Source organism: Panthera onca, chromosome B2 (genome assembly GCF_046562875.1).
Source record: "Panthera onca isolate mPanOnc1 chromosome B2, mPanOnc1 haplotype 2, whole genome shotgun sequence".
Lineage (NCBI taxonomy): Eukaryota > Metazoa > Chordata > Mammalia > Carnivora > Felidae > Panthera > Panthera onca.
In genome coordinates this window covers 28,314,479-28,330,996 of record NC_138343.1, presented here as the reverse complement: position 1 = coordinate 28,330,996, position 16,518 = coordinate 28,314,479, and the positions used below count along the sequence as shown (strand labels likewise).

Sequence of the window (16,518 nt, the reverse complement as noted above, 5' to 3'; positions counted from 1 at the left end):
TATTTTTGCCTATCAGAATCTCCAGAGGGCTTTTTCAAGCTCATTTTCATAGTAAATCACTTATAGGTGAGTTGAGTTAGGAAATTAGTTAATAACCAACAAGTGACCAGATATACAAAATTGCAGGGAAGGATATACTATAAATCTACTGATTAACTGATATAATAGAATCATAATAAATACTTCAGTGAAAATTCTTTTCTTTAAACCTAACCAATGGATTTTAGATTCATATGGAACACTAAATAGATGAAAATAATAAATAATATCTTAAAACAGAAGCAATAAAAGTACCAATCTGAAAAATAATAATAAATGAACTAAAGAACATTAAAATAACACAAACTGGTATAAAGCATATATGAATGAATGGAACAGAAAAAACAGTTAAGAAATATATAGAGAACCCTAAAGACTTCACCAAAACTACTAAAATTAATAAATGACTTTAGTGAAATCATAGGCTATAAAACCAATGTGCAGAAATCCATTGCATTTCTATACATCAATAATGAAGCAGCAGAAAGACAAATTAAGAAAAAAATCCCATTTACAACTGCACCAAAAATAATAAAATACCTAGGAATAAACTAATCAAACAGGTGAAAGATCTGCACTCTGAAAACTAAAACAATGATGAAAGAAATTGAAGATGACACAAAGAAATGGAAAGATATTCCATGTTCATGGATTGGAAAAACAAATATTGTTAAAACGCCTGTACTACCCGGGGCGCCTGGGTGGCTCAGTCGGTTAGGCGGCCGACTTCGGCTCAGGTCATGATCTCCTGGTCTGTGAGTTCGAGCCCCGCGTCGAGCTCTGTGCTGACAGCTCAGAGCCTGGAGCCTGTTTCAGTTTCTGTGTCTCCCTCTCTCTGACCCTCCCCCGTTCATGCTCTGCCTCTCTCTGTAAAAAAAAAAAAAAAAAAAAAAAAAAAAAAAACCGCCTATACTACCCAAAGCAATCTACACATAATGCAATCCTCATTAAAATACCAATAGCATTTTTCAGAGCTAGAACAAACAATCCTAAAATTTGTACAGAAGCACAAAAGATCCCAATTAGCCAAAGCATTCTTGAAAAGAAAAGCAAAGCTGGAGGCATCACAATTCTAGACTTAAAGTTATACTACAAAGCTGCAGTGATCAAAACAGTTATGGTACTGGCACAAAAACAGACACATAGATCAATGAAACAGAATAAAAAACCCAGAAATAAACCACATTATATGGTTAATGCAAGAATAACCAATGGGAAAAGGACAGCCTTTTCAATAAATGGTGTTGGGAAAACTGGACAGCCACATTCAAAACAATGAAACAACCTCTTTCTTACACCATACACAAAAATAAATTCAAAATGTATGAAAGCCCTAAATGTGAGACTTGAAACTTTAAATCCTAGAAGAGAACATAGGTAGTAACCTCTTTGACATTGGTCAGAGCAACTTTTTCTAGATAACTTCCCTGATGCAAAGGAAACACAAACAAAAATAAACTATTGGACTATATCAAAATAAAAAGCTTCTGCACCCCAAAGGAAACACTCAACAAAACTAAAAGGCAACCTATGGAATGAGAGAAGGTATTTACAAATGACATATCCAAAAAAAGGTTAGTTTCCAAAAATTATAAAGAACTCTAAAACTCAACACCCAAAGAACAAATAATCCAATTTAAAAATAGGCAGAAGGGTGCCAGGGTAGCTCAGTCAGTTAAGTGTCCAACTCTTGATTTCAGCTCAGGTCATGATCTCACGGTTTGTGAGTTTGAGCCCCATGTCAGGCTCTGAGCAGACAGCATGGAGCCTGCTTGGGATTCAATCTCTCTCTGCTCCTCTCCCATCTCAAAATAAATACATAAACATTTTTTAAAAATAGGCAGAAGACATGAAAAGACATTTCTCCAAAGAAAACATCCAGATGACCAACAGACACATGAAAAGATGTTCATCACAAATCATCAGGGAAATGCAAATCAAAACTACAATGAGATATCACCTCACACCTGTCAGAATGGCTAAAATCAACAATACAAGAAACAAAAGGTGTTGGCGAGGGTGTGGAGAAAAAGGAACGCTTATGTACTGTTAGTGGGTATGCAAACTGGTGCAGCCACACTGGTGCAGCCACTCTGGAAAACAGTATAGAAGTTCCTCAGAAAGTTAAAAATAGAACTACACTATGATTCAGCAGTTGCACTACTGGGTCTTTCCCCAAAGGATACAAAAGTACTGATTCCAAGGGATACATACACTGTGATATTTATGGCAGTTTTATCAACAATAGCCAAATTATGGAAAGAGTCCAAATGTCTATCAACTAATGAATGGATAAAGAAGATGTGGTATATATGCAAAGGATTATTCCTCAGCCATTAAAAAAAAAAAAAAAAAAGGAATGAAATCTTGCCATTTGCAGCAAGGTTGATAAAGCTAGAGAGTATTAAGCTAAGCAAAATAAGTCAGTCAGAGAAAGACAAATACATGATGATTTCACTCATATGTGGAATTTAAGACACAAAACAAAGAGAAAAAGAGAAAGCATGAGAAAGAGGCAAACCAAGAAACAGACTCTTAATTTTAGAGAGCCGATGGTTACCATAGAGGAGAGAGTAAAGGGACAGGTTAAATAGGTGATAGAATTAAGGAGTGCACTTGTGATGAGCACCAAGGGATACATGGAACTATACTGCACACCTGAAACTAATGTAATACTGTATGTTAACTATACTGGAATTTAAAATAAAATAAAATAAAATAAATAAAAAGTTCAGAAATATATTGCACTATTTGGTAGAATTCAATGGTGTCTGAAACAGAAATTGCAACAAAATAATACGGAAAGAAAGACTTATTAATCAACAATATCAGCAAACTAACAATATAAGTTCTTGGTGGATTATGTTAAATATATAAAAGCAAATCACAGAAAAACTAGAAGAGTTAAGTATTTATTAGGTCTCAGAGAGGTAGTAGTATTATATACCTAAAGGCAAAAACCAATACCAAGAAAATCACAAAAATGGAAAACTTCTGAAATTATCAATTACAGATATAAGAGGCATCTATTTCAGTATTTAACCTTAGGTTCAGAAAAGTTACACGTGTCAAATACATTCAGGTATCATTCAGATAAAATAGATTTCTGAAAGACCCTATAGAACAACATTATAAAATAATTATTACCAGAATTCATAAATATTAACAATCAAAATGTGTTCTTCTGGAACTCAAATAACTAAGCCCGACCCTGACTTAATTCTACTAGCAAAATTAGTCTTTAACAAAAGTATTGCTAAATCTCTAACACCAGAATTCTAAAGGTTATCAACTAGGAGTTATATATTTTAATTTTCATTCTTATTATTTATAAAACTTGTTCCTTTCAATAATTAGTAAGCTAATAAGGTGTTCAGTTTGCTCAACATGTCTCTAGTAATACTAATTAAGATGAGTTCAGAAGATAAATCATATAAAAAATATAGGTCAAATATATAAAAATATGATTTCAACATACGTAATCTATCTCTTCCATTGCCTTAGGATATAAGATCACATATAAAACATTATTCTGTATTTTTAATCTTCCTAAATACATCAATGAGGTTAGTGTTAGTTTACTTACTGTGTAGTATCTACATCTGCATCAGGCTTAGTGCTCAACTGTTCCAGACAGTATATAAAAATCTAAGTCAAAAATAAGAAGTTTCAGTGGCATGAACTCTTAGATACTGACATATTTGGACATTAAAACTAATTTTATGTAAATAAAAAACCAGAAATATATATACTGTGTTATATGTGTATGTACGCATGTATATCTCCCAGAAGTGATAGAATATATATCCTATATACATACTGTTTATGTATGCTCTGGGTATATATATGACAATGCATATAACATAAGTAATGGTCAATTAAAAGCATCTGTGTTTTTCTCTGACTATAAAATCTTGAATATATTTTAGGAAAAAGACCTTTTCCTTCCTCTCATCCACTCAGTCACATGCTCAACTTTATTAATGTCCTAAGCACTGGTTCCAATCAAAGAATTTCATACTCTAGATACGGTATAAACAACTATCACATCATTGAATTTGTGCTCTAAGAGAAATAAATGTAAAGTACAATGAGAACACAAAAAAAGCAAGTATAATATAAAGGGGTATTGCTAGAATAAGTTGGAATTAACCATACCTTGAACTTTATTTTTGTTACCTTACTTCCTATAAACTATTATGGGCTCAGATAAGATGAAAAAAGAATACACATTCAATATATGTTACACATGTATTATTAATAGAAGGAAGTTTACTATAATTTGCATTATTTTAGGCTTCAGGACATCAGTACTTTTACATATTACCTGCATGATATTGATGCTGAGTTGACAAACCTCCTCCTGTGTTTTAGGTTGTTGAAAGACCTATAAGGAAGAATTTTGATGAAAGTTTTTAGATTTAGCTAAGAAAACAAAACTTTTTGTTTGTGAAGTTCCATATAAAAAATTAACTTATGGGAAACTGCTTCCAGTGTGGGTAACCTTACTCCAAAAGGGACAGGTATGAAGAGCTGCCCTACAGGCAGTGTTTTGGCGCCTGTGTAAGACACTGGCATGGAGCTGGTTGACAACATGCAGGTCAGTTATTCTCTCTGTATACAAAGTGCCAACAATTCCAAGTACTCTATCTACAAGACTTACATTCACATTTTAACTTCCATCAGCCTATCTGGGAACCAAGAAATGGACACACAAAATCAAATAAAACAAATAAGTATCTGAGGGAAAAGGTCTTTTGTGCTGAAATGACTCATTTACAACTGTGATTCCCAAGGGTTCCTGGGAAAGTCTGAAATAGAAGTTGAATTTAATAGAAAACTTACACTGGCTTCTCCAGGCTTGCACTCTACAACTCCTTTAAGTGACTGCAGAGAATGTATAATGCACTGTTCAAATTGACATGGCTGAATGAAAAAAAAAAAAGTACATTACCTTAAAATTCAAAAACAAGCAATGGTGATTAAGACATTTAACAGAAGCAAATTATGGCCCCAAACTCTCAATTTTACAGATTTATTGAAAGGAAAACAGATGCAAACAACTTGACAAATAATCTCCTACCCATCGAGATTTAGATTTGGCAAGTTTGCACTTGATATTTAAATATGGGTAAAACTTAACTCTAAAGTACATCTAATTCAAATAGAACAGAAATCAGGTATAATTAAAGTTCTTCTTAAAAATCCTACTCTTCTAAGAGGGAAATGACTTGATGAAGAACAGATACAGCAAGTTTATATTTTAAACACTACTTCGAAGATATATTCTGAGCTCAATCTTCCAGATCTTTCACATCTCTGGTAGTGTTCAACAAAATTTAATGTTACTAATAATGATTTGTAGAAGGTCCAGGAAATTCAATTCAAAAGTCATTACAGTCATTTTTTATATACATTAAGTCATAAAATAAGTGAAGATATGTCCAACAACTGGCATTCAGATAAATCTGAATGAATTGTAACACCTTAGCTCCTACTGTACTTAAAGTTTCACTTTGTGCTAGGCATACTCTAAGTGATGGGGATATAGGAATAAGATTGAGTTCTCATTAAGTGTATGCTCTAGGATAAGAGTCACAACCAAAAAAGTCACAGTCAACAAAACTGTTACTTTTTACTAAAAAAAAAAAAAAAAAAATACAGAAATAAGTCAACTACAAACTAGAGTAAGTGCCATGGGGAAAAAAAAAAAAAAAACAGAACTCAGAAATGATGATGATAGAGGGGAATCTGCTCTAAGATGGTCAAAGACAGTGAGAACATTTAAGTGGAGACTTGAAGGGCTAGAGGACTCAGCCCCGTAAAAGATAAGGGAAGGGAGTGGTGAGCTCAGGGAGACAGGGCAATATGTACACAGGCCAGGGAGGGCAGAGCCTAAAGGAACTCAGAAACCACAAGAACAGCAGTGCATCACAACCACTAGGCATGAGTTTGGCAGTACAAGATGAGGCTAAGGGTCTGGGTTTCACTCAGACAGAGGGCTGTATAAGACACATAGTTGAGGGGCGCCTGGGTGGCTCAGTCGGTTAAGCGTCCGACTTTGGCTCAGGTCATGATCTGGCGGTTCGGGAGTTCGAGCCCCGCGTCGGGCTCTGTGCTGACAGCTCAGAGTCTGGAGCCTGTTTCAGATTCTGTGTCTCCCTCTCTCTCTCTGACCCTCCCCCGTTCATACTCTCTCTCTGTCTCAAAAATAAATAAAGGTTAAAAGAATTTTTTTTTTTTTAAAAGGCACATAGTTGAATTAAAAAACACACACACACACACAAAAAAACCTCTGTGCAAAAATCTGGAGTCAGAACCTCTCCTCACTACATGCTTCAATTTGTTAAAAGAGATTGGGGAAAAAAACTGAACAGAAGAGACAAGTTTATTTTCTTACAAAAAGGAACCCAGATTTAATGAAAGCTAAAATAGTGCCTCAACATAATGTTATTTTAATACTGCACTTTGAAGCCACCAGAGGGCACCATAAAAAAACAAAACAAAACAAAAAACAACTTCTAAGTACAAAAAAAAAAAAAAAAAGAATATGGGATAAAATACCAACTGCACAGAACTATTTCAAGAGGTATGTTTGTTAACTACCTGACCTAATGCCTCCAACTTACCCACCTCAAAAGGTAGGAAAATCTAAGAATAATGGTGAAAATTAAATCCAAAATTCAACTGTGGGTAATTAAACCTGTTGTTACTTGGATTTCTTGCATTAATATTTGGACTAGATTTTCTTAATTTCTTTTTATATCTACACTAATACAATAAATGGATAATACCAGAGAACTGAATTAGTAGTTTCAGTTAAATTGGGAGTAATGATAGTCTAAACATCTGCTATTTCTTTTTTCTAAAGAGAAGCAGTGCTATTTCTGCATATTGTCAGTGAATCATCCAATTTAGCTGACTATAAGAGCTATCACAAATCATTCCAGTTCTTATGAAAGAAAAAAATTCTCAAAATTATCCAAATTGAAAAAAGCAGTACACATTTTCAATATGAAAAGAAAGCAGGATGCTTTCAAAAAAGCTGTTTCAGAGCACTGAAGTGAGGTTCAAATTAAATATACAGTACTTCAGGGGTGCCTGGGTGGCTCAGTTGGTTGAGGGTCCGACTCTTGATTTCGGCTCAGGGTCTTGGGATTCGGCTCAGGGTCTTGAGCCCTGAGTGAGGCTCCACACTGAAAATGTAGCCTGCTTAAGACTCTCACACTCCTCTGAAGGGTCTGCATCCCTCCAGGTGCTGCAGGCCCCTCCCCAGGGGACCACCAAAGAAAAACCTATCTGAGCGTGCCCCTCCCGCCCCTGTGCACCTTGCAGATCCACCCCAGCGTATAAGCCAGATCCCAATGAAGCAGCACCACAAGGCTGGCAGTGTGCAAAGAGCCCAGACAGGGGCCACACCACTCCACAGTGAGTTCTGCCCCTGGGAGAGGGGAAGATAAGGTACACACCAGTCAGACTGTGGCCCCAAAGGTGGGCTGGGGACAGACATGGGGTCTGATTGTGGCCCCGCCAACTAACACAGGTTACTCCAGACAACACAGGGGAAGTGCCTTGCAGTTCCGCATAACTCCAGGGACTAACCAAAATGACAAAGCAGAAGAACTCTCCTCAAAAGAAACTCCAGGAAGTAGCGACAGCTAACGAATCGATCAAAAACGATTTAAGCAATATAAGAGAAAAAGAATTTTGAATAATAGTCATGAAATTAATCGCTGGGTTGGAAAAAAGTATAAGGACAGCAGAAAATCTATTGCTACAGAGATCAAGGGACTAAGAAATAGTCATGAGGAGCTAAAAAATGCTATAAATGAGGAGCAAAATAAAATGGACACGACCACAGCTCGGATTGAAGAGGCAGAGGAGAGAATAAGTGAATTAGAAGATAAAATTATGGAAAAACAGGAAGCTGAGGAAAAAAAGAGATTAAAAAAATCCAGGAGTATGAGGGGAGAATTAGAGAACTAAGTGATGCAATCAAACGCAACAATATCCGTATAATACGAATTCCAGAAGAGGAAGAGAGGGAGAAAGGGGCTGAAGGTGTATTTGAACAAATCGTAGCTGAGAACTTCCCTGATCTGGGGAAGGAAAAAGCACTGAAATCCAAGAGGCACAGAGAACTCCCTTCAGACGTAACTTGAATCGATCTTCTGCACGACATATCACAGTGAAACTGACAAAATACAATAAAGAGAAAATTCTCAAAGCAACTAGGGATAAACACGCTCTAACTTACAAAGGGAGACCCATAAGACCAGCGGCAGACCTATCTACTGAAACTTGGCAGGCCAGAAAGGAATGGCAGGAAATCTTCAATGTGACGAACAGAAAAACTATGCAGCCGAGAATCCTTTATCCAGCAAGTCTGTCATTCAGAACAGAAGGAGAGATAAAGATCTTCCCAAACACACAAAAGTGAAGGAATTCATCACCACCAATTCATAGCCCTACAAGAGATCCTAAGGGGGATTCTGTGAGTTAAATGTTGCAAGGACCTCAAAGTACCAGACACAACACTAGAAGCATGAAACCTACGGACATCACAATGACTCTAAACCCATGTCTTTCAATAATAACACTGAATGTAAGTGGACTAAATGCTCCAACCAAAAGACATAGGGTATCAGCATGGGTAAAAAAACAAGACCCATCTATTTGCTGTCTACAAGAGACTCATTTTAGACCTGAGGACACCTTCAGATTGAAAGTGAGGGGATGGAGAACTATCTATCTACCATGCTACTGGAAGTCAAAAGAAAGCTGGAATAGCCATACTTATATCAGACAAACTAGACTTTAAATTGAAGGCTGTAACAAGAGATGAAGAAGGAGATTATATAATAATTACAGGGTCTATCCATCAGGAAGAGCTAACAATTATAAATGTCTATGCGCTGAATATGGGAGCCCCCAAATATATAAAACAATTACTCACAAAAATAAGCAACCTTATTGATAAGAATGTGGTAATTGCAGGGGAGTTTAATACTCCACTTACAACAATGGATATATCATCTAGACACAGGATCAATAAAGAAACAAAGGCCCTGAAGGATACATCGGATCAGATGGACTTGAGAGATATATTTAGAACTCTGCATCCCAAAGCAACAGAATATACTTTCTTCCCAAGTGCACATGGAACCTTCTCCAAGATAGATCATATACTGGGTCACAAAACAGCCTTTCATAAATATAAAAGAATTGAGATCATACCATGCACACTTTCAGACCACAATGCTATGAAGCTTGAAATCAACCACAGGAAAAAGTCTGGAAAACCTCCAAAAGCATGGAGGTTAAAGAACACTCTACTAAAGAATGAATGGGTCAACCAGGCAATTAGAGAAGAAATTAAAAAATATATGGAAACAAATGAAGATGAAAGTACAACAATCCAAATGCTTCAGGATGCAGCGAAGGCAGTCCTGAGAGGAAAATACATTGCAATCCAGGCCTATCTCAAGAAACAAGAAAAATCCCAAATACAAAATCTAACAGCACACCTAAAGGAAGTAGAAGCAGAACAGCAAAGACACCCCAAACCCAGCAGAAGAAGAGAAATAATAAAGATCAGAGCAGAAATAAACAATATAGAAACTAACAAAAACTGTAGAGCAGATCAATGAAACCAAGAGTTGTTTTTTTGAAAAAATAAAATTGATAAATCTCTAGCCAGGCTTCTCAAAAAGAAAAAGGAGATGACCCAAACAGATAAAATCATGAATGAAAATAGAATTATTACAACCAATCACTCAGAAATACAAGCAATTATCAGGGAATACTATGAAAAATTATACGCCAACAAACTGGACAACCTAGAAGAAATGGAAGAATTCCTAAACACCTACACACTTCCAAATCTCAAACAGGAAGAAATAGAAAGCTTGAACAGACCCATAACCAGCGAAGAAATTGAATCAGTTATCAAAAATGTCCCAACAAATAAGAGTCCAGGACGGATGGCTCCCTGGGGAATTCTACCAGATATTTAAAGCAGAGATAATACCTATCCTTCTCAAGCTATTCCAAAAAATAGAAAGGGAAGGAAAACTTCCAGACTCATTCTATGAAGCCAGCATTACTTTGATCCATAAACCAGACAGAGACCCAGCAAAGAAAGAGAACTACAGGCCAATATCCCTGATGAATATGGATGCAAAAATTCTCAAGAAGATACTAGCAAATCGAATTCAACAGCATATAAAAAGAATTATTCACCCTGATCAAGTGGGATTCATTCCTGGGATGCAGGGCTGGTTTAACATTCGCAGATCAATCAATGTGATACATCACATTAATAAAAGAAAAGAAAAGAAACACATGATCCTGTCTATCAATGCAGAAAAAGCATTTAACAAAATTCAGCATCCTTTCTTAATAAAAACCCCCGAAAAAGTCGGGATAGAAGGAACATACTTAAATATAATAAAAGCCATTCATGAAAATCCCACAGCTAATATCATCCTTAATGGGGAAAAACTGAGAGCTTTCTCCCTGAGATCAGGAACAGGATGTGGACAGGGATGTCCACTCTCACCGCTGTTGTTTAACATAGTGTTGGAAGTACTAGCGTCAGCAATCAGATAACAAAAGGAAATCAAAGGCATCAAAATTGGCAAAGATGAAGTTAAGCTTTCACTTTTTGCAGATGACATGATACTATACATGGAAAAACCCGACAGACTCCACCAACAGTCTGCTAAACTGATACATGAATTCAGCAAAGTTGCAGGATACAAAATCAATGTTCAGAAATCACTTGCATTCTTATACACTACTAATGAAGCAACAGAAAGACAAATAAAGAAACTGATCCCATTCACAATTGCACCAAGAAGCATAAAATACCTAGGAATAAATCTAACCAAAGATGTAAAAGATCTGTATGCTGAAAACTATAGAAAGCTTATGAAGGAAATTGAAGAAGATACAAAGAAATGGAAAAACGTTCCGTGTTCATGCATTGGAAGAATAAATATTGTTAAAATGTCAATACTACCCAAAGCTATCTACACATTCAATGCAATCCCAATCAAAATTGCACCAGCATTCTTCTCGAAGCTAGAACAAGCAATCCTAAAATTTGTATGGAACCACAAAAGGCCCCGAATAGCCACAGTAATATTGAAGAAGAAGACCAAAGTGGGAGGCATCACAATCCCAGACTTTAGCCTCTACTACAAAGCTGTCATCATCAAGACAGCATGGTATTGGCACAAAAACAGACACATAGACCAATGGAATAGAATAGAAACCCCAGAACTAGACCCACAAATGTATGGCCAACTAATCTTTGACAAAGCAGGAAAGAATATCCAATGGAAAAAAGACAGTCTCTTTAACAAATGGTGCTGAGAGAACTGGACAGCAACATGGAGAAGAATGAAACTAGACCACTTTCTCACACCATTCACAAAAATAAACTCAAAATGGATAAAGGACCTGAATGTGAGACAGGAATCCATCAAAACCCTAGAGGAGAAAGCAGGGAAAAACCTCTCTGACCTCAGCCGCAGCAATTTCTTACTTGACACATCCCCAAAGGCAACGGAATTAAAAGCAAAAATGAACTATTGGGACATTATGAAGATAAAAAGCTTCTGCACAGCAAAGGAAACAATCAACAGAACTAAAAGGTAACCAACGGAATGGGAAAAGATATTTGCAAATGACAAATTGGACAAAGGGCTAGTATCCAAAATCTATAAAGAGCTTACCAACTCCACACCCGAAAAACAAATAATCCAGTGAAGAAATGGGCAGACACATGAAGAGACACTTCTCTAAAGAAGACATCCAGATGGCCAACAGGCACATGAAAAGATGCTCAACATCGCTCCTCATCAGGGAAATACAAATCAAAACCACACTCAGATATAACCTCACGCCAAAATGAACAAACAGGAGGCTACAGATGCTGGCGAGGATGTGGAGAAATAGGAAGCCTCTTGCACTGTTGGTGGGAATGCAAACTGGTGCAGCCACTCTGGAAAACAGTGTGGAGGTTCCTCAAAAAATTAAAAATAGACCTACCCTATGACCCAGCAGTAGCACTGCTAGGAATTTACCCAAGGGATACAGGAGTACTGATGCATAGGGGCACTTGTACCCCAATGTTTATAGCAGCACTCTCAACAATAGCCAAAGTATGGAAAGAGCCTAAATGTCCATCAACTGATGAATGGATAAAGAAATTGTGGTTTATATACACAACGGAGTACTACGTGGCAATGAGAAAGAATGAAATATGGCCTTTTGTAGCAACATGGATGGAACTGGAGAGTGTGATGCTAAGTGAAATAAGTCATACAGAGAAGGACAGATTCCATATGTTTTCACTCCTATGTGGATCCTGAGAAACTTAACAGAAGACCATGGGGGAGGGGAAGGAAAAAGAAAAAAAAAAAAAAAAAAAGGTTAGAGAGGGAGCCAAACCATAAGAGACTCTTAGAAACTGAGAACAAACTGAGGGTTGATGGGGGGTGAGGGGGTGGGTGATGGGTATTTAGGAGGGCACCTGTTGGGATGAGCACTGGGATTTGTATGGAAACCAATTTGACAATAAATTTCATATTAAAAAAAAAAAAAAGATTCTCAGTCTCTCTCCAACACTCCTCATTCATGTTCTCTCTCTTAAAAAGCAAACATAGGAGAGACCTAAACCTTATTAAACAAATAAATAATAAACAAACTTCAGCTGAAATAAGTCATAGTGAGGCAAAGTATAATGTTCATTTCATTTCTTTTTTTTTTAATATATGTTTATTTTTGAGAGAGAGACAGAGTGTGAGCAGGGGAGGGGAAGAGAGAGAGGGAGGCAGAGTCCAAAACAGGCTCCAGGCTCTGAGCTGTCAGCACAAAGCCCGACACGGGGCTTGAACCCATGAACCGTGAGATCATGACCTGACCTGAAGTAGATAGCTTAACTGACTGAGCCACGCAGGCGCCCCTCTTTTTTTTTTGTTTTGTTTTGTTTAATGTTTATTTTTTTCAGAGAGAGAGAAAGTGCTACCAGCATGAAGCCCAATCTCACAAACCATGAGATCATGACCTGAGCCAAAACAAGAGTTGGGTACTTAAATGACTGAACCATCCAGGTGCCCCTATGTTACATATTTTTTTACCTACATCTGGGTAGACGATATAATGGCTGACATCAGAAGGGTAACATTCTCTGGGTCATTCATCCACAAAGTTTAGTCTTCTAGCTTGTATGTGTGACAAACATGAAATTAGTTATTCTATGGTTCCAGTTTCTTACTATTATAGTCAAACTTTAAGTGGACTACAAACAAGTTTCTATGGTAAACATTTCAAAGTATTTTCAAAGAGGTTTATCTATTATAATCAAACAACCAAAGTTAGATGTGGCAGCTACCAGATAAGCACTAACTGGGAGAGGGGGAAAGTGGCTTCTTTAAGACTGCATGGCTAATGGGGTGCCGGGCTAGGTCAGTCAGAAGATCACGTGACCCTCAATCTCAGGGTCATGAGTTTCAGTCCCACATTGGGTGCAACGATTAAATAAATAAACTTAAAAAAAAAGAAGAAAAAAGATTGCATGGCTATTATGTGACAGAACTATGGACTGAACCAGATTATGATTCCAAATCCAGGGCAGCACATTTTCCTCCATATCAGCACTGTTCAAAAGAAGTATAATGTGAGCCACAAACATAAGTCATATATATAAGAGTTTCCAGTAAACACAATAAGAATATTAAAAGAAAAATTGATTTTAATATAATTCAGGTTATGCAATATAACAAAATATTATATCATCATGTAATCAATAAAAAGTTGAGATATTTCACGTTCTTTCTTTGTACTGAGTCTTATACAAACCATGTCTATAATGACTGCTATATTGGATATTGGACCATGCAGGTCTACTCTACGTTTCCTTTCTCTAAATATTTAGTATGACAGAATTAGCTATAGGATAGTTTGTATATAAGCACAAATAATTATGAAAAGTAGAATAAGCCAAATAAAAGTAATTTTTATTAAAAACAAATCCTTTAAAATATAATTGTATTTATTAAAACTAAATTTCCCTCATTTCAAACATGATTTAATTTACAAAAATTTGTAAGTAAGCACTGATGTTCTAAACCACATTGTTATATAAAGGTATATTTTAGTGTACTTAGGAGGGATAGGAGGAAAGAATTTCAACTTGTCAAAAATTTCCCAACTCCCAAAGTAAGACTGTCAATAGGAAGTATACAATTATTTCAAAAAGTACAGCAATTTGAAGAACTGAAGAAATATTACATGAGATCATTCTGTCTCAACAACCTCATTCACCGTGATTTTGTAAATTTGGGCAAGTTAAAACCATCTTATTCTAATTTCCTCACCTACTAAACAGGCAGAAACCTGACTGCCTCCTCCAGATTTATTTTCTCCATTTTTCTTACTAAGGTAAGACAGAAATTGTTGGGATTAGCAATGTGCTCTGCTAAAAAAAAAAAAATAAAAAAAAAAAAATACTGCATTTTTCCAGCCTCCACAGTAGATAGGGATGGGCATGTGAATCAATTCTAGCCAATTAGACGTGGGAAGAATTGTCAGCTATGGCTCCTGAAAAAGTGCTGGGCTTTTCTCATGACAGAAATAAGGCCATGGTGGTTGGAACAGCAATGGCCTTCCTTTGATCATGAGGCCATTGTGAGACAAAAGCCACAATAAAGATCACAAAGAAGAAAGTCAGAAGGAGCCTTGTGTACTGATTGCATGATTAAGCTGCCACACCAGTCCTAATTTCTTTAATATTAGAAGAAAAGGAAATGCCCATCTCCTTTAAAGACCCTGGATGTTTTAGCAGCTGAATGTCAATTTAACTGACACACCCACCTACAGGATCATTGTGGGAATCCATGAAACAGATGTGAAAACATGATAAATCATGAAAACTATTTTCAAAAGTATTTTGATAATCTATAAGTCCCATCTAAACAGATGATGACTCTAAAATGAACAGACCATGTTTATAATTGCCTGCCTGACCCATGTATCTATCTGGAGAGGTTAGTTATTGTTGGTTTGTTTTATTTTGGCTTAGGGGTCAGCAACAGAATTTTTTTTTCCCACTCCGCTTTTCTGAAAAATTCAAGTTACTGGGAAACTTAGAATGAAGCACAATCTATTTTATTTTTTTAACTTATTGTCAAGTTAGCTAATATACAGTGTATATACAGTGTGCTCTTGGCTTTGGGAGTAGATTCCCATGACTCATCACTTACCATACAACACCCAGTGCTCATCCCAACAACTGCCCTCCTCAATGTCCATCACCCATTTTCCCCTCTCCCCTGCCAGCCCTGGCACCAGCCCTCAGTTTGTTCTCTGTATTTAAGAGTCTCTTAGGTTTTCCTCCCTCCCTGTTTGAACTATTTTTCCCCCTACCTTTCCCCTATGGTCTTCTGTTAAGTTTCTCAAATTCCACATGAGTGAAAACATATGGTATCTATCTTTCTATGACTCACTTATTTCACTTAGCATAATACCCTCCAGTTCCATCCACATTGTTGTAAATGGCCAGATTTCATTCTTTCTCATTGCCAAGTAGTATTCCATTGTATATATAAACCACATCTTCTTTATCCATTCATCAATTGATGGACATTTGGGCTTTTCCCATAATTTGGCTATTGTTGACAGTGCTACTCTATACATTGGAGTGCATGTGCTCCTATGGATCAGCACTCCTGTATCCCTTGGATAAATTCCTAGTAGTGCTATTGCTGGGTTGCAGGGTAATTCTATTTTTTTTTGAGGAACCTCCACACTAGTTTCCAGAGTGGCTGCACCAGTTTGCATTCCCACCAACAGCTGAAGCACAATCTATTTTAAAATGTAATGCAGGGGCGCCTGGGTGGCGCAGTCGGTTAAGCGTCCGACTTCAGCCAGGTCACGATCTCGCGGTCCGTGAGTTCGAGCCCCGCGTCGGGCTCTGGGCTGATGGCTCGGAGCCTGGAGCCTGTTTCCAATTCTGTCTCCCTCTCTCTCTGCCCCTCCCCTGTTCATGCTCTGTCTCTCTCTGTCCCAAAAATAAATAAAAAACGTTGAAAAAAAAAAATTAAAAAAAAAAAAAATGTAATGCAAATAAAATATAGTGACACATGATGAAGAAAGAGCACGCTAAAACAAATCCACTGCTTTTATTAATTTTTAAATATTTGTAGTGTTAAGCAAAAATGAGTCTAAAAAAGAAAACTTTAAGAAGTTTATTTTTCTGTTTCCAGAGATGATTTAGAATTACAATGCAAAAGAACATATGCTCCCTATTAATAAAATTAGTCATTTATTTTGAATATTATATACATTAATCATTAATCATTGAAAAGTATTTAAACTTACAAGAGAAGTCAGTCCTTCATTATCGACAATCCAGTCTTCCTTTTCAGCTAATCTCTTTATTTCTGCAGGGAAAATAAGCACACAGTACTT

General features: G+C 36.6%; 1 protein-coding gene across 4 annotated transcripts in view; it reads right to left on the bottom strand.

The window, feature by feature from the left end:
* The window catches only part of EXOC2 (exocyst complex component 2), a 283,103-nt gene that overhangs the window by 111,525 nt on the left and 155,060 nt on the right, over positions 1–16,518 (bottom strand). For all 4 annotated transcript variants that reach the window (XM_060614965.2, XM_060614961.2, XM_060614962.2 and 1 more), the window contains 4 exons: positions 16,429–16,490; positions 4,885–4,965; positions 4,367–4,426; positions 3,626–3,687 (listed from right to left, as the gene is read on the bottom strand). In XM_060614965.2, coding sequence (XP_060470948.1) covers positions 3,626–3,687; positions 4,367–4,426; positions 4,885–4,965; positions 16,429–16,490 — 265 coding nt within the window. The remainder of the gene's footprint in view (positions 1–3,625; positions 3,688–4,366; positions 4,427–4,884; positions 4,966–16,428; positions 16,491–16,518) is intronic.